This window comes from Ascaphus truei, unplaced genomic scaffold, assembly GCF_040206685.1.
Source record: "Ascaphus truei isolate aAscTru1 unplaced genomic scaffold, aAscTru1.hap1 HAP1_SCAFFOLD_805, whole genome shotgun sequence".
Lineage (NCBI taxonomy): Eukaryota > Metazoa > Chordata > Amphibia > Anura > Ascaphidae > Ascaphus > Ascaphus truei.
In genome coordinates this window covers 70001-89793 of record NW_027457140.1, presented here as the reverse complement: position 1 = coordinate 89793, position 19793 = coordinate 70001, and the positions used below count along the sequence as shown (strand labels likewise).

At 52.1% G+C, this 19793-nt stretch overlaps 1 protein-coding gene across 5 annotated transcripts in view; it reads right to left on the bottom strand.

Moving 5' to 3' along the window:
* Window positions 1–5233: 5233 nt before the first annotated feature.
* The window catches only part of SLC16A5 (solute carrier family 16 member 5), a 24196-nt gene continuing 9636 nt past the window's right edge, over window positions 5234–19793 (bottom strand). For 2 of the 5 annotated variants that reach the window (XM_075584900.1, XM_075584898.1), the window contains exons 2-5: window positions 13126–13354; window positions 9847–9990; window positions 8804–9619; window positions 5234–7128 (exon numbers count right to left, since the gene is read on the bottom strand). In XM_075584900.1, the coding sequence (XP_075441015.1) occupies window positions 6908–7128; window positions 8804–9619; window positions 9847–9990; window positions 13126–13333 (1389 nt within the window). In that variant the 5' untranslated portion in view covers window positions 13334–13354 and the 3' untranslated portion in view covers window positions 5234–6907. Of the gene's footprint in view, window positions 7129–8803; window positions 9620–9846; window positions 9991–13125; window positions 13355–18543; window positions 19414–19793 lie in introns of those variants that run through there. The other 3 variants (XM_075584899.1, XM_075584897.1, XM_075584896.1) reach the window with 3 other exon arrangements.

Below are 19793 nucleotides of genomic sequence, written 5' to 3'. Positions count from 1 at the left end.
CTGCACACTGTGTACACAATATACTGCACACTATACAATATATACTGCACACTATACACTGCACACTGTGTACACAATATACTGCACACTATACAATATATACTGCACACTGTGTACACAATATACTGCACACTGTATACTGCACACTGTGTACACAATATACTGCACACTATACAATATATACTACACACTATACACTGCACACTGTGTACACAATATACTGCACACTATACAATATATACTACACACTATACACTGCACACTGTGTACACAATATACTGCACACTGTATAAAATATACTGCACACTATACAATATATTCTGCACACGGTGTACACCAGGGGTCCCCAACGCGGTGCTCGTGGGCACCATGGCGCTCGCCAAGCGTTTTGTGGGTGCTCACGACTGCAGTGCCACAAACGGCTGCGGCGTGTCGGTTCGCACAAGAAGTCGGGCCCAACTAACGCATTCGCGAATGGGACTGGCGCAGCTCAGAAGGCCTCTGCCATGGTAAGTGTATTGTGTGTGTGTGTCGATTGGTTGGTGCCCGTCACTCTCCTGAACGCTCGTGTGCCCCTCGGGCACAAAAAGGTACGAGACCCCGGTATACACTTTTGGGATTGTTGATCTTATATTGTTGAAATGAACATACTGTATAAATGGATTAAATGGACTGGGGGGGTCTCTGGAGATGAGGTTGTTGGTGGCATGCAGGATACATTTCATCTCCATTTTGTCTGTCTTTGTCTTCACAAGTCTCTTGTGTTTCACGCGGTGCGCCTGCAATCATTCGTGTGAGATTGTGTGTGTGTTGTGAGTGTATCGGTTTGGCTACCAGGAGACTCGAGGACAAAATCGGCCTGTGACTCAAAGCCCAGAAATGAGGGAAAAGCACGTATTCTGCAAGGCTGCGGCCCCGCTGGCGCTGAGCGCGCTCATGCGTGAGAGCGGCGACGTCACCAGCTCTCCAAGCATGAGCGCCGGGTGTCCTGTGTATTTTGCAAGCGCGGGGGGGGGGAGGGGCTTTGGGGGCATGTTGAGTGCGCTTCAAACTCTCTCTTTTTTGTCTCCCCAAGCTTGGGAGAGCGTGAGCAGGGACGGGACAATTTAAATTGCAGAAACTAAACTCGCCAAGCACCGTGTGCTCAGCGCTAGCGTGTTCATTGTATTAAGATGTTTTGACCCAGTTTTTACTTATTTTTAGGGACCTTTATAATGATTGGTTTAGAATAGGGAGGAGAAATTGTATTCTACCTAGCAACTTGTTTTAGACAAAGAAACTCGTGTGTATAAGGTTGAGTCCCCGCTGGTGGAGAGCGCGCTCATGCTTGGAGAGCGCTACAAGCATGAGCGCCGGGTGTCCTGTCATTTACGTGCACGGGGGGAGGGGGAGGACATTTAGCGCGCTGGAAATTTCGATGTTTTTGTTTACATAAGCACCGAGCGCCGGTGAGCGTGTGCATGCGCGCACCGCGTTAGCGGGGACTTACATATATCTGTCACTTTATCTCCCTGTGCCATAGGCACCACAAACATAGATTGTAAGCTCCACGGGGCAGGGTGCCTGCAAAAATTCCAGGTACCGCGCTGCGTACACTGCAAAGAAAAGAGACGGTCTGCGCTGCATTCATGGAGTGTGTGCTTCCCTGTTACCGAGTGTGTGCTTCCCTGTTACCGAGTGTGTGCTTCCCTGTTACCGAGTGTGTGCTTCCCTGTTACCGAGTGTGTGCTTCCCTGTTACCGAGTGTGTGCTTCCCTGTTACCGAGTGTGTGCTTCCCTGTTACCGAGTGTTTGCTTCCCTGTTACCGAGTGTGTGCTTCCCTGTTACCGAGTGTGTGCTTCCCTGTTACCGAGTGTGTGCTTCCCTGTTACCGAGTGTGTGCTTCCCTGTTACCTAGTGTGTGCTTCTCTGTTACCGAGTGTGTTCTTCCCTGTTACCGAGTGTGTGCTTCCCTGTTACCGAGTGTGTGCTTCCCTGTTACCGAGTGTGTGCTTCCCTGTTACCGAGTGTGTGCTTCCCTGTTACCGAGTGTGTGCTTCCCTGTTACCGAGTGTGTGCTTCATGGTTACCGAGTGTGTGCTTCCCTGTTACCGAGTGTGTGCTTCCCTGTTACCGAGTGTGTGTGCGCCTTCCCTGTTACCGAGTGTGTGCTTCCCTGTTACCGAGTGTGTGCTTCCCTGTTACCGAGTGTGTGCTTCCCTGTTACCGAGTGTGTGCTTCCCTGTTACCGAGTGTGTGCTTCCCTGTTACCGAGTGTGTCTCTCAATGTTACCGAGTGTGCCTCTCAATGTTACCGAGTGTGTCTCTCCCTGTTACCGAGTGTGCCTCTCCCTGTTACCGAGTGTGCCTCTCCCTGTTACCGAGTGTGCCTCTCCCTGTTACCGAGTGTGCCTCTCCCTGTTACCGAGTGTGCCTCTCCCTGTTACCGAGTGTGCCTCTCCCTGTTACCGAGTGTGCCTCTCCCTGTTACCGAGTGTGCCTCTCCCTGTTACCGAGTGTGCCTCTCCCTGTTACCGAGTGTGCCTCTCCCTGTTACCGAGTGTGCCTCTCCCTGTTACCGAGTGTGCCTCTCCCTGTTACCGAGTGTGCCTCTCCCTGTTACCGAGTGCGCCTCTCCCTGTTACCGAGTGCGCCTCTCCCTGTTACCGAGTGCGCCTCTCCCTGTTACCGAGTGCGCCTTTCCCTTGTTACCGAGTGCGCCTTTCCCCTGTTACCGAGTGCGCCTCTCCCTGTTACCGAGTGCGCCTTTCCCTTGTTACCGAGTGCGCCTTTCCCTTGTTACCGAGTGCGCCTTTCCCTTGTTACCGAGTGCGCCTTTCCCTTGTTACCGTGTGCGCCTTTCCCTTGTTACCGAGTGCGCCTTTCCCTTGTTACCGAGTGCGCCTTTCCCTTGTTACCGAGTGCGCCTTTCCCTTGTTACCGAGTGCGCCTTTCCCTTGTTACCGAGCGTGTGCCTTTCCTTGTTACCGAGCGTGTGCCTTTCCTTGTTACCGAGTGTGTGCCTTCCCCTGTTACCGAGCGTGTGCCTTCCCCTGTTACCGAGCGTGTGCCTTCCCCTGTTACCGAGCGTGTGCCTTCCCCTGTTACCGAGCGTGTGCCTTCCCCTGTTACCGAGCGTGTGCCTTCCCCTGTTACCGAGCGTGTGCCTTCCCCTGTTACCGAGCGTGTGCCTTCCCCTGTTACCGAGCGTGTGCCTTCCCCTGTTACCGAGCGTGTGCCTTCCCCTGTTACCGAGCGTGTGCCTTCCCCTGTTACCGAGCGTGTGCCTTCCCCTGTTACTCAGGGTGTGCCTTTCCCTGTGTGTGCCTTCCCCTGTTACCGAGCGTGTGCCTTCCCCTGTTACCGAGCGTGTGCCTTCCCCTGTTACCGAGTGTGTGCCTTTCCCTGTTACCGAGTGTGTGCCTTTCCTTGTTACCGAGTGTGTGCCTTTCCCTGTTACCGAGTGTGTGCCTTTCCCTGTTACCGAGTGTGTGCCTTTCCCTGTTACCGAGTGTGCGCCTTTCCCTGTTACCGAGTGTGCGCCTTTCCTTGTTACCGAGTGTGCGCCTTCCCCTGTTACCGAGTGTGTGCCTTTCCTTGTTACCGAGTGTGTGCCTTTCCTTGTTACCGAGTGTGTGCCTTTCCCTTGTTACCGAGCGTGTGCCTTCCCCTGTTACCGAGTGTGTGCCTTTCCCTGTTACCGAGTGTGTGCCTTCCCCTGTTACCGAGTGTGTGCCTTTCCCTGTTATCGAGTGTGTGCCTTCCCCTGTTACCGAGTGTGTGCCTTCCCCTGTTACCGAGTGTGTGCCTTTCCCTGTTATCGAGTGTGTGCCTTCCCCTGTTACCGAGTGTGTGCCTTTCCCTGTTATCGAGTGTGTGCCTTCCCCTGTTATCGAGTGTGTGCCTTCCCCTGTTACCGAGTGTGTGCCTTCCCCTGTTACCGAGTGTGTGCCTTTCCCTGTTATCGAGTGTGTGCCTTCCCCTGTTACCGAGTGTGTGCCTTTCCCCGCCTTTCCCTGTGACCCTTATTTACTCCTTGGGTGGGGTGGGGTGGGTGTGGGTGAGTCTGTGCGGTGACTGCCCATTTGTGTCACTCGGGGACAGAGTGGCGTGTCCGCTGGGTGTCACACTTTCTGCACCATTACCTCAGGAAACCAGTTTCCGCCACCTGTCACCGGTTTATCCAGCATCCCAGCGCAGGGACGCCAGGCAGGGTGACCCCTTCCCTGCCACGGGAGCTGTATCCCGAACACCTGGGACAGGCAGGAATCTTCCACGCCGGGGCCAGGGGAACGTTCATCAGGGAGAAAGGAACGTTCCGCTGGGTGAGAGACGCCCTGCAGCGTGTCACCCTTCCTGCTGCGCGGTCTCACTCTGCCCTGCGTCTCTAGCACGGTTATTCGGCGGCGGGGAACCTGCCGGCGGGTTTGAGCCGCACGCTGACGCCCACACGGGGGTTATAATGCAAACATTGAACAAAGGACACCATAAAAAAACTATTTCCTGCAGAAGCTTGTCCTCTGCCCGACCCCGTGACCTCGTCTTAATGGGACTCGTTATGACGTATAAATAATCATTGCTTTATTCAGTTAACTCTGTGCATTGTAGTCAGACATACAACATAAAGACGGCCGTGTGTCCCAAGAGCTTACACTCTAAGCGCAAGCTGAGACCTCCGGATCACAGGTGAATTTGTGCGGTTTAAGTGCAGACATGAACACGACGAGGTTGATGTCGGATCTTATCACGTGTCAATTCTCGGGGTAACGGGGTCGCTCTTCTTAAAAAAATCTCCGATCCGGTGTTTCCGGACTTTCAAAACAGCGGCAGGTGACGCTGAACCCGCGAGGCGATTAACCCGCAGCGCGGCTTAGTGAATCTGCCCCCCCCCCCGAGTGCACTTTTGTCACCTGTCGAGTTTCACTCGTGAACGCGCGCCGGCCGGGGCCCAAGGAGAAACCTGCGCAGTGGGTGGGGCCGCGAGAGCTCCGATCCGCAGCCCGGCTCCAGACACCCTACCCCGGAACCGGTCTGTCTCACCGCAACCAGAGAGCCGCCGCCACAGCTGGACACGCCAACGCCGGACGTTTCGCCAATAAGTTAAGGTGTTTTAGCGGTTGGGGTAGGGCGTTAAGGATAGGGGTTTTAGGTTAAGTAGTTTTGGGGTAGGGCTTATTGTAAGCAGTTTTAGGCTATCGGCTTAGGGTAGGGGGCTTAAGGTGGGTTTTTTTTAGGGTAAGGGCTTTGGGTACACAGTTTTAGGCTAAGGGTCTTTTTAGGGTAAAGGGGTTACAGTTTATAGGATACAGGGTTTGTGTAAGGAGTTAAGGTTTATAGGATTAGGGTGGGGGTGCGCCCCCCCCATTCGCTGCGGGGGGGGTTGGGGGGCCGGGTTTACAGATGCCCCGCGCGCTTCCCGAAGACATTTAAATGAATGCCGGAGGAGCCGCAAGGCCTCTGTAAATGTCTCCTTACCTTGGTTCAGGCGGCTCCTGGTGACGCGTCGCCCTGGTACCGCGGCGTCAAGTGACGGTGCGGGGTCATGTGATGTCGCGTTGCCATGGCAACGTGATGTCAGAGCCAAGGGAAGCAGGGGGGGGGGGCGCGATGAGATGGGGGGGCAGAGGGAAAAAAAGATTGCGCCCCCCTGGGGTAGGGGGATAGCGTTAGAATTAAGGGTTTGTAGAGTAAGAGGGGAGGTTAGGGGCTTACCTGGGCAGCGAGATGTCCCGGGGGCGAGGAGTGGCGGCTAAAGCTAAACCGCGGCGGAGATTTGGTCACGGCAAAACGCCCGTAACTGAATGTCATAGACCGCCTTACCCCCCCCCCCCCCCATTATTGGTCTCTGACTCCCCTTTGGGTTTTGCGCGGAATGATTGTTGGTTTTACACGACACACCTGAATAAGGTTCTTTGGTATTCTCTTTCCTGCATTGGTCGGTGAGGCACCCTGGCGCAGGGTTACCATGAAGTGGTTAGGAAACACATTCAGTTATTATCACACGAGGCGGTGCGCCGGGAAAGAACAGAGAGGAGCCGCAGCTCGCTGCTGCAAAACAGGGCAGAGAAGAGCAGCACATTACTTGGGAGCCCATTTTGCAGCCGAGAGAGCCGCGCTGCGACTCCTTGAGATTCCTCGCCGACTCAAGGGGTTAATTGAACCGCAATAGTGCCGAGCAGGGCACCCGCCACTCAGAAACTCCTATTGAAGTGAAATTGCCCTGATCTGCACTGTCACGGTTCAATGAGTAACCTCCCCAGTGTAATAAACACGAAAAGCATCCAGCAAAGGAGATTCCCCGGGCAGATCCGCCCCAGCTGGGAGTGGGAGGGGGCAGAAGGCACAAGGAGGGTCCGCCAACATCCTTCACTGCTGGCGCGTGACCTATGAAGAGCGAGAACATCCCAGAAGGAACGCGAGGGGTTAATACAAGTCCCAGTCACATACCGGGAATACTCTGAGAATCTTTGGACCTTGAATAGCTGTATCCCCCCCGGCCCCCTCCCCCCTCCAGTGGCGAAAGGGATTAAAAAGTGCAGCGGTAGCAGGTGCAAGAATCGGGCAAGCGTGACAAACCCCCCAACTCTCCACCCGCCTTTGGGAAGAACCGAGGTGTTGCTGTGCTCAGAAATGGGGGACCTCACCCGTAAGGCGACAGCCCCCCCATTGAGACTTCTTGCCCCCAAAGGGGGGCAGACCTGATCCCCAGAGAGACTTCATCACCCCCGGGGGGGGGGGGGGGACTGTGCAAAAGCGCACCCATGCGGGAGGTGGCAGCCCCACACCTCAACAGGGGCCCAAAATGAGTGTTCTGCCCCAAGTCCTCACACGTACACCAAGTGCTGACCACAGACTGCTCCCACGTGTTCCCTGAGAGGGGGCAGAGCTGGGGCGATGAGAGTCTGCCAGGCACCGCAGGTAGGTCGCTCACAGCACTGTTCCACACTCTTTAGAGGACAAGTAGCTGGTATCTTTGGGTTCCTCACTTCCTGCGGTCTCCGTGGCACTTTGGTGACTGCTCCTCGCTTTGGCTTCCTTCCTGTCCACGGCGTAGGTGGCGAAACCCATGAAGAGCCCGGACGAGGTCACGGCGACGGTGCTGGCGTAGAAAACCAAGTTATACTGACCCGTGAAATCGACCAGCAAACCTGAGGGGGCAGAGAGAGGATGAGTGACTCACAGCCAATACCACAGGACACAAGGACACTGAAAGAGAGGACATGTGAGCCGCTTCCACTAATACTACAGGACGCTGACCAAGAAGACCTATCACTCAGTCTGTCCCTCCCACCAGTGTGACACAATGACCCGACCCAGAAGGGTACCTATAGGCCATGCAGTCTGTCCCTCCCACCAGTGTGACACAATGACCCGACCCAGAAGGGTACCTATAGGCCATGCAGTCTGTCCCTCCCACCAGTGTGACACAATGACCCGACCCAGAAGGGTACCTATAGGACATGCAGTCTGTCCCTCCGACCAGTGTGACACAATGACCCGGCCCAGAAGGGTACCTATAGGCCATGCAGTCTGTCCCTCCCACCAGTGTGACACAATGACCCGACCCAGAAGGGTACCTATAGGCCATGCAGTCTGTCCCTCCCACCAGTGTGACACAATGACCCGACCCAGAAGGGTACCTATAGGCCATGCAGTCTGTCCCTCCCACCAGTGTGACACAATGACCTGACCCAGAATGGTACCTATAGGCCATGCAGTCTGTCCCTCCCACCAGTGTGACACAATGACCCGACCCAGAAGGGTACCTATAGGCCATGCAGTCTGTCCCTCCCACCAGTGTGACACAATGACCTGACCCAGAAGGGTACCTATAGGCCATGCAGTCTGTCCCTCCCACCAGTGTGACACAATGACCTGACCCAGAAGGGTACCTATAGGCCATGCAGTCTGTCCCTCCCACCAGTGTGACACAATGACCTGACCCAGAAGGGTACCTATAGGCCATGCAGTCTGTCCCTCCCACCAGTGTGACACAATGACCCGACCCAGAAGGGTACCTATAGGCCATGCAGTCTGTCCCTCCCACCAGTGTGACACAATGACCCGGCCCAGAAGGGTACCGATAGGCCATGCAGTCTGTCCCTCCCACCAGTGTGACACAATGACCCGACCCAGAAGGGTACCTATAGGCCATGCAGTCTGTCCCTCCCACCAGTGTGACACAATGACCCGGCCCAAAAGGGTACCTGTAGGCCATGCAGTCTGTCCCTCCCACCAGTGTGACACAATGACCCGGCCAAAAAGGGTACCTATAGGCCATGCAGTCTGTCCCTCCCACCAGTGTGACACAATGACCCGACCCAGAAGGGTACCTATAGGCCATGCAGTCTGTCCCTCCCACCAGTGTGACACAATGACCCGACCCCGAAGGGTACCTACAGGCCATGCAGTCTGTCCCTCCCACCAGTGTGACACAATGACCCGACCCAGAAGGGTACCTATAGGCCATGCAGTCTGTCCCTACCACTGCAAGGTCGCGGTATTACCACCTGGCCACACTTATCCATCCCATCCACGAGTCGCCTCTAAAATCTACGCCAGGCGTGGCCAACTCCGGTCTTCAAGGGCCACCAACTGGTCAGGTTTCCAGGATATCCCTGCTTCAGCAAACGTGGCTCAATCAGTGGCACAGTCATTATGACCACCACCTGTGCTGAAGCAGGGATATCCTGAAAAACTAAATTGTTGGTGGCCCTTGAGGATTGGAGTTGGCCACCCGCTGGTCTCAAACAGTTGCCCACAAACATCCTTAACCATTCATCCCTGGTCCAGCCGCCCCCCCTCCCCCCCGGAGTAACCCACCTGCCAGTGGTGGCCCCACCAGGATGGTGACACTCTCCAGGATGGTGAAAAGTCCAAAGGCTCCGGGAAACCTTTTCATCCCAACGGTATCCATCAGCACCTGGAAGACCAACGAGCCGATGACGCTCATGGAGATGCTGTAGAAGGCGCAGTACGTGAGCAGCGCCGGGTAGGAGGACCAGCTCGCACACACCAGGTTGCTGAGGCCATTCAACGTCACCGCCCCGCTGAACAGGTACATGAGCCGCCCGGCAAACACCGGCTGCTGTGACACCAGCCCTGCCACTGGCCGCGCGAAGATGTTGATGAAGCCGATGAGGGACAGCAGCAGCGCTGCTCTCCCCTCCTCTATCCCGTTGCTGGTGGCATACGGCACCAAGTAGAAGAGCGGCAGGATGAAGCCCAGCACCATCCAGGTGACCCCCCACGTGAATATCTGATAGCGCCGGTGCCCGAACAGTAGGTCGAAGGCCATGTACTTCTGTAGGCTGCTGCAGCCGGCCGACTGTTCACCGCCATGAGGGGTCCCATTGGAAGAGTGTGGGGTGAGCGCCTCCTTTTCTGGCGCAGGGGGTGGCGCTCTCACCGGCCTCATGATGGCGCCGCACACGCAGCAGTTGAGCAGCACAGCCCCGAAGATCAGGAAGGAACCTCTCCAGCCCACCGCATCCAGGAGGTGCTGGGACCCCAGGGGCCACAGAGCCATCCCGATGGAGGCCCCCGTGGAGGCCAGAGAGTTGGCCAGGGTCCGGCGCCGGATGAAGTAGTAGCCCAGGACCGTGACGGACGCCTGGAAGCTGAAGCAGAGACCCAAACCTGAGTGGGAGAAAGGAGGTTACAGAGCCCAAACCTGAGAGGGGTTGAGGGGACGGACGGACCCAGGTCCTAAAGAGAGACCATATAAACAGGTAACTATTGCACACCTGCCTCTAACTCCAGGTCACGGTGTGATAGTGATCCAGTCCTGGTTTTATATTCCCATAAAAGGAAGGCCTGGCCCGGGTCGGTGTCCGCGCGGTGACGTGGAGTGAACGGTCACCTACCTCCAATGAGCCCCGCGGTCAGGTACAGGTGGACGATGGTCTGAGAGAAGGAGCTGGTGACCATCCCAACCCCACAAAGGAGACCCCCAATCATCACGGTTACTCTGCAGCCGAACCTCTCCACCAGAACACTGCAGAGCGGTCCTGCAGGGAGACGAGGGATAGCTGTGGCACGTACACGGACAGCTCTAAATACAGTACACATATATACAGCACTGTATACACTGCCAGCTCTATATACACATACAAGGGAAGAAGACGTTTGGGAACCCCAATGATAATTACGGAAATTCCATCGTTTTTCCCATGATAACCTTCTCGACTCAAAACCCGTCTTTTCTTAAATATCTAATAGGGTTTATATTGGCCAATTCCATGTCTTTTGAACCAAAATGATGTATGAATTAGACAAACGATGAGTAATTAAGAGTCAGGGTATGTGCAAAAGTAAGTGTAATCCTGGTTTTAGCAGCTAAATTAAATGTACTGTGTAACCATTATACCCTACCCCCTGTTATACATGTACTGTGTAATCATTATACCCTACCCCCTGTTATACATGTATTGTGTAATCATTATACCCTACCCCCTGTTATACATGTATTGTGTAATCATTATACCCTACCCCCTGTTATACATGTACTGTGTAACCATTATACCCTACTCCCTGTTATACATGTATTGTGTAATCATTATACCCCACCCCGTTATTCATGCACTGTGTAATTATTATACCCTACCCCCTGTTATACATGTACTGTGTAATCATTATACCCTACCCCCTGTTATACATGTACTGTGTAATCATTATATCCTACCCCCTGTTATACATGTACTGTGTAACCATTATACCCTACCCCCTGTTATACATGTATTGTGTAATCATTATACCCTACCCCCTGTTATACATGTATTGTGTAATCATTATACCCTACCCCCTGTTATTCATGTACTGTGTAATCATTATACCCTACCCCCTGTTATACATGTACTGTGTAATCATTATACCCTACCCCCTGTTATACATGTACTGTGTAATCATTATACCCTACCCCCTGTTATACATGTATTGTGTAATCATTATACCCTACCCCCTGTTATACATGTACTGTGTAATCATTATACCCTACCCCCTGTTATACAAGTACTGTGTAATCATTATACCTACCCCCTGTTATTCATGTATTGTGTAATCATTATACCCTACCCCGTTATACATGTACTGTGTAATCATTATACCCTACCCCCTGTTATACATGTACTGTGTAATCATTATACCCTACCCCCTGTTATACATGTATTGTGTAATCATTATACCCTACTCCCTGTTATACATGTATTGTGTAATCATTATACCCTACCCCCTGTTATACATGTATTGTGTAATCATTATACCTGCCCCCTGTTATACATGTACTGTGTAATCATTATACCCTACCCCCTGTTATACATGTACTGTGTAATCATTATACCCTACCCCCTGTTATACATGTACTGTGTAATCATTATACCCTACCCCCTGTTATACATGTATTGTGTAATCATTATACCCTACTCCCTGTTATACATGTATTGTGTAATCATTATACCCTACCCCCTGTTATACATGTATTGTGTAATCATTATACCTACCCCCTGTTATACATGTACTGTGTAATCATTATACCCTACCCCCTGTTATACATGTATTGTGTAATCATCATACCCTACCCCCTGTTATTCATGTACTGTGTAATCATTATACCTACCCCCTGTTATACATGTACTGTGTAATCATTATACCCTACCCCCTGTTATACATGTATTGTGTAATCATTATACCCTACCCCCTGTTATACATGTACTGTGTAATCATCATACCCTACCCCCTGTTATTCATGTACTGTGTAATCATTATACCCTACCCCCTGTTATACATGTACTGTGTAATCATCATACCCTACCCCCTGTTATACATGTATTGTGTAATCATCATACCCTACCCCCTGTTATTCATGTACTGTGTAATCATTATACCTACCCCCTGTTATTCATGTACTGTGTAATCATTATACCCTACCCCTGTTATTCATGTACTGTGTAATCATTATACCCTACCCCCTGTTATACATGTACTGTGTAATCATTATACCCTACCCCCTGTTATACATGTACTGTGTAATCATTATACCCTACCCCCTGTTATTCGTGTACTGTGTAATCATTATACCCTACCCCCTGTTATTCATGTACTGTGTAACCATTATACCTACCCCCTGTTATTCATGTACTGTGTAATCATTATACCCTACCCCCCGTTATACATGTACTGTGTAATCATTCTACCCTGCCCCTGTTATACATGTACTGTATAATCATTATACCTACCCCGTTATACATGTACCGTGTAATCATTATACCTACCCCCTGTTATACATGTACTGTTTAATCATTATACCCTACCCCGTTATACATGTACTGTGTAATCATTATCCCTACCCCGTTATACATGTACTGTGTAATCATTATACCTACCCCCTGTTATTCATGTACTGTGTAATCATTATACCTACCCCCTGTTATACATGTACTGTGTAATCATTATACCTACCCCCTGTTATACATGTACTGTGTAACTATTATACCCTACCCCCTGTTATTCATGCTTTGGCAATACTGACGTGTTTCTGCCATGCCAATAAAGCTGATTTGTTCCAAATCCTGCACTGCTGTTATCACACAGGTGGCCATTTTTAAAGCCCCAGTGCAAATTCAGGAAATATTTTTGAAACGATCCTGATATATATATATATATATATATAGACAAAAATACCCAATGCTATCACCTGGTATCAGTTGTTTGGAGGTAGGTGGCCGCTCCCCCTGAGATTAAGCGCGCCCCCTCCCCTCTTTTTAAGTAGCAGGTGTTTCCATGTACCTGTGCAGGACAGGCCCACTGAGGCCTCTCTCCCTCCACTGCAGAGGTAAATAAGAATAATCACAGGTAGTGTTAGGACCTGCAGACTGGTCATGCCATGACGTGGCTGCATACTGGTCATGCCATGACGTGGCTTCAGGCTTATAACGCTTTGGCCAAAGGGTTTAACTAAGTGACCCTTACTTATCAGAATACACTCATTTACTGTGTATTTTCTGTCACATTGGGTATTTTTGTTGCCCACCATTCTTTCTAGGTCACGAAATGATGTGGGGCCTGTTAAATATGGCTGCCATTATGACCTTTGTGCAGGAATGCCCCAGATACCCGCTCAGCACTGCTGCTTTTTGACGCGCACTGACCCCCTGCGTGAAGCACCGCCATGACGATGGAGGGGAACCAGGACGTCTCGGTGTTCGAGGCCTGGAAGGAGTTTTGCAGGTCCGTGTAATACACCCCGATGCAAGAGGGGAACCCCAACGTCAGTCCTTGGGCCACCATAACGGCTGCCAGAACCCCCCACGACCACGGGCCGTCCGGGGTCTCCGTTCGCACTCCTCCGGCAGCCATCTTTACAGTATGTCACCTGACCTGTGCAGGGAAATGGGTACAGGTGTAAAGAACAGCTGTTGCATATATATATATATATATATATATATATATATATATATATATATATATATATATATAGAGAGAGAGAGAGAGAGAGAGAGAGAGAGAGAGAGAGAGAGAGAGACCCCCTCACAGACACACAGACCCCATCACACACAAATGGACCCCCTCACACTCTGACCCCCCCCCACACACAACCTCACACTCTCAGACCCCATCACACACACTCTCCGACCATACAAACGGACCCCTCACACAGACCCCACACACACAACCCTCACACTCTCCGACCCCTCACACAGACCCCACACAATCCCATCACACACACACGGAAATACACAGTGAGACCCCCCACTAGCAGACCCAACCCCCTACACAGTACACACACATGAAGAACCCTCACACACACACAAGCCCCCCTCCACACACACCACCCCACACACACACAGAACCCCACGCACATACAGACCTCTCACGCATCCACACACACGCACAAACGCCCTCACACACAGACACCATCACACACCCCCACACACAGACACCATCACACCCACACACACTCACACACAGACCCCCCAAAAATCAATCCACATGTATGCAGATGACACAATCCTATATGCACACAGCCATAGCCTCTCTGACCGTCAACACATACTTCAGTCTGACTTTTTGAGACTCAAAGATTGGATTTCCCAAAACAAACTGTTTTTAAACACTGACAAGACTGTAACAATGGGATTTGGGACCAAGGCTAAATTTTTAAAGCTACCAGTGACTGAGCTCCAGATCAGAACCAACCCTAACCCCTGTCACTAGTTTTAAATACCTGGGCTTATGGTTTGACTCCCACTTAACATTCGGGATGCACATTGATACCCTGACAACCAAGACCTATGCCAAACTAGGGGTACTTTACAGGAACAAATCCTCCCTAAGTCTCCTGGTCAGAAAGCGTATCGCACACAGATGCTAATGCCAATTATTGACTATGGAGATATAGTATACGGCTCGGCACCCCAAACCCACCTTACCAAACTTGACACCCTCTACAACTCAATTTGTCGTTTTGTTCTCCAATGCAACTACAACACACATCACTGCGAAATGCTCAAAGAACTAGATTGGTCATCACTTGAGTCTAGGCGCAAAGTTCACCTTTCCTGTCTCACCCTCAAATACTTTCTGGGCAAGCTACCCAGCTACCTGAACAAGCTCCTCACCCCTACCACATGCAGCACTTATCATCTGAGATCAGACTCCAAAAGACTGTTCATGGTCCCAAGGCTCAACAAAGTATCCGGACGTTCCTCCTTCTCTTACCGTGCACCCCAAAAACTGGAACAATCTACCGGAGACTCTCACATCCACCACCAGTATAAGTTCTTTCATAACTAAAGCTGTCTCGCATATTAATCTGGTCTGTGACTGTTACATACGCCTATATTATATATTATCTCTAACTGTGCATGCAATGTCTTGTATGTAATATATAACCCTACTCACTTAATGTAACTATGTATTTGTAACCATGTATTATTTGTATTAACTCTGTGTCCAGGACATACTTGGAAACGAGCGGTAACTCTCAATGTATTACTGCCTGGTAACACGTTTTATAAATAAATCAACACACACACACACACACACACATATACACACACACACACCCTCTCCCACGCGCGCACACACACACACACACACAGACCCTCTCCCACGCGCACACACTCCCTCTCCCTCTCTCGCACAAACACACAGACCCTCTCCCGCGCACACAGACCTTATCCCACACGTACACACACACACACCCTCTCCCTCGCACACACACACACCCTCTCCCACATCGACACACACAAATCCTCACACACTCCCCCGCACACAGACCCTCTCCCGCACACACACAGACCCTCTCCTGCACACACACACACCCTCTCCCGCAGACACACACAGACCCTCGCCCAAATACACACACACATACAGACTCTCTCCCGCACACTCTCCCGTGCACACACACACCCTCTCCCGCAGACACACACAAACCCTCTCCCCCCCACACAGACACACAGACCCTCTCCCGCACACACACAGACCCTCTCCCGCACACCTAAACCCTCTCCCGCACACATACACAGACCCTCTCCCGCACACATACACAAACCCTCTCCCGCGCACACAAACCCTCTCCCGCGCACACATACACAAACCCTCTCCCGCGCACACATGCACAAACCCTCTCCCGCGCACACATACACAAACCCTCTCCCGCGCACACATACACAAACCCTCTCCCGCGCACACATACACAAACCCTCTCCCGCGCACACATACACAAACCCTCTCCCGCACACATACACAAACCCTCTCCCGCACACATACACAAACCCTCTCCCGCACACATACACAAACCCTCTCCCGCACACATACACAAACCCTCTCCGCACCTGCGCACACATACACACAGACCATCTCTCGCACACACACAGACCCTCTCCCGCTCTCACTCACACAGACCCTCTCCCGCGCGCACACACACACACACACACACACACACACACACACACACACACACACAGACCCTCTCTCGCACAAACACACAGACCCTTTCCCACGCACACACCTTCTCCCTCTCTCGCACAAACACACAGACCCTCTCCCGCGCGTACACACACACCCACCCTCCTGCGCACACACAGACCCTCTCCCGCATAGACACACACAAATCCTCTCACACACACCCTCTCCCTCGCGCACACACACCCTCTCCCACATAGACACACACAAATCCCCTCACACACACCCTCTCCCTCGCACACACACACCCTCTCCCACATAGGCACACACAAATCCCCTCACACACACACCCCCCCCCAAACATCACCTCCCCCACACACACACAGACCCTCTCCCGCACACACACACTCCCGCACATACACACAGACCCTCTCCCGCGCGCACACACAGACCCTCTCCCGCACACACAGACCCTCTCCCGCACACACACAGACCCTCTCCCGCGCACACACACAGACCCTCTCCCGCGCACACACACACACCCTCTCCCGCGCACACACACAGACCCTCTCCCGCGCACACACAGACCCTCTGTAAGAAATCCAATTTAGCAATAATTATATTGTAATAAATGAATCTGTTATCAAAGGCAGAATGTTAAAGTATACAGTATAATAGTCTGAACTCTCCTTCATATCTACATATGGGTCTGATATATATATATTATCTGATTGTATGTTCAGTTATTGTTACATGTGCAGTATTCTAAGTAAAAGGTCAGATCTATTCTGACAGACAGAATTGACCCAAAAGGTCAATTCGTGGCCTCAAGTTGTTGAACAGCTGTAAGTCCGAACTGGGAAAAATGCTGCATAAGACTTTCCCATTCAGCAAGTTTGAAAACGACTTATATGTTCAGGGGTAGTTCATATGACATCAGTAATGTAGGTGAATACAATGTTGGGATATAACATTTTAAAGGTTAAAATGGCTGACTGGGTGGGTCTTTATGGATAAATACTGCAGTGAGCTTAGTGAGTTTAAGAAGATAGGCCAGAGGAAGAAAGACCAGGCCAGAGTGATAATACCACGAAGAGGAAAAAAAAGACATGTTAATACCTGGAGAGAATATTAACAGAAAGAAGGTTAGTTACTATGTGCAACTATTCTTAGAATATCAATCTATTTGAAACATCATCGTCATTCTTACTATTTTTGTATGTAAGTGATTATTTTCAAAATAAATGATTTGTTTTTGTGTGCAAACGACAAGAATGCTGAATTCTGTTATAGTGACGTAAATCTACAGAAAAAGCGAATTTAAGGACATTTAACACCCTCTCCCGCGCGCACACAGACCCTCCCCCGCGCACACACAGACCCTCCCCCGCGCACACACAGACCCTCCCCCGCGCACACACAGACCCTCCCCCGCGCACACACAGACCCTCCCCCGCGCACACACAGACCCTCCCCCGCGCGCACACACAGACCCTCCCCCGCGCACACACAGACCCTCCCCCGCGCACACACAGACCCTCCCCCGCGCACACACAGACCCTCCCCCGCGCACACACAGACCCTCCCCCGCGCACACACAGACCCTCCCCCGCGCACACACAGACCCTCCCCCGCGCACACACAGACCATCTCCCCCCCCACACACACACCCTCTCCCACAGAGACACACACAGACCCTCTCCCGCGCACACACACAGACCCCCTCCCACACACACACACACAGACCCTTTCTCACACACACACACACATACACACACACACAGACCCTCTCCCGCGCACACACACAGACCCTCACACACACATACACACACACCCTCTCCCGCGCGCACACACAGACCCTCTCCCGCGCACACACACAGACCCTCTCCCGCGCACATACACACAGACCCTCTCCCACAGAGACACAGACCCTCACACACACACACACACACACACACACACACACACACACAGACACATACACACACACACACACAGACCCTCTCCCACAGAGACACAGACCCTCTCACGCGCACACACACACACACACCCTCTCCCACACACACAGACCCTCTCCCACAGAGACACAGACCCTCTCCCGCACACGCACACACACACAGACACAGACCCTCTCCCGCACACACACACACACACACACACACAGACCATCACACACACACACACACACACACACACACACACACACACACACACACACACAGACCCTCTCCCACACACAGACACACACACACAGACTATCTCCCACACACACACACAAACCCTCTCCCACACACACACACACAGACCCTCTCCCGCGCGCACACACACACACACAGACCCTCACCCACACACACACAGAGACCCTCTCACACACACACACACACACACACACACACACACACACACACACACACACACACACACACACACACACACACACACACACACACACACAGACCCTCTCCCCCACACACACACACACACACACACAGACCCTCTCCCACACACACACACACAGACCCTCTCCCGCGCACACACACACACACACACACAGACCCTCACCCACACACACACAGAGACCCTCTCCCGCAAACACTGGCAAGTATAATTGCCATGCTCCCCCTGGCATGTGCCCTTAGCAGAATGGGTTACTGTGGTACCTTCCTCTCTTGTTCTACCTGTCAGCTGAGCGGTAGCTGTGCTCTGCCCCGTCCTTCAGACACACCTGAATGTCCCCTTCGCTCTCACCTGCTTCAGAGGACACCTGGTGTGAGGCAACAAGAGGCACAGTGCTCGTGCCAAGCGAGGGCGGGGGGGAGAGAGAGAGTACAGGCGTCACCTCTCACACAGAGGGAAGGAAAATAAAGGAAAGGGACAGATAAGGAGAGAGATAAAATAAGAGGGGAGAGAGAGAGAGTGGAAATAAGGGGGGCGAGAAAGAAAATAAGAGGGGAGAGAGTTGAAATAAGGGGGGAGAGAGAGAAAATAAAGAAGAGAGTTAAGGGGAGAGAGGGAGAGGACGAGTGGAAATAAGGGGGGGAGAGAGGGGAAATAAGGGGGGGAGAGAGGGGAAATAAGGGGGGGAGAAAGGGAAAATAAGGGGGGGGGAAGAGGGGAAATAAGGGGGGGGGAGAGAGATACGGAGAGAAAGGGAGATATGAGAGTGAGAAATAAGAACGGGGAGATAAGGAGAGAGATATAAGGAAGTGAGAAAGTGAGAAGCGGAGCAGGTCGGAGTGAGCTGGTAAACTCCTCTGTGTGCCAGTGTCACGGCGTCACTGCTCCTGCTGACATGTCCTGTGCCCAGACAAGTGACATTTCCTAACAGGAAGCAGCGGTGAGGCCGTGAGAGACGTTAAGCTGACCACAGAGCCCTTAATAAGAGCGTCACTAATAATAATAGTAATTATCGGAGGACTCTGCCCATCTGTGCACAGGTCCCGGAGACGGAAAATGCTGATTCATGAGCACAGCCCGTTCCTCTGTCACTCAGTAACGGTCACTAACACAGGGCCTGTTACCCCCCTCCCCACACACACACACACACACACACCCAGCACACACACACACACACACACACACACACACACACACACACACACACACACACACACACACACACACACACAGCCCGTTCCTCTGTCACTCAGTAACGGTCACTAACACAGGGGCCTGTTACCCCCCCCCACACACACACCCAGCACACACACACACACACACCCAGCACACACACACACCCAGCACACACACACAGCCCGTTCCTCTGTCACGGTCCCTAACACAGGGGCCTGTCACCCCCCACACAGACCCAACACACACACCCAGCACACACACACACACACACACACACACACACAGCCCGTTCCTCTGTCACTCAGTAACGGTCACTAACACAGGGGCCTGTTACCCC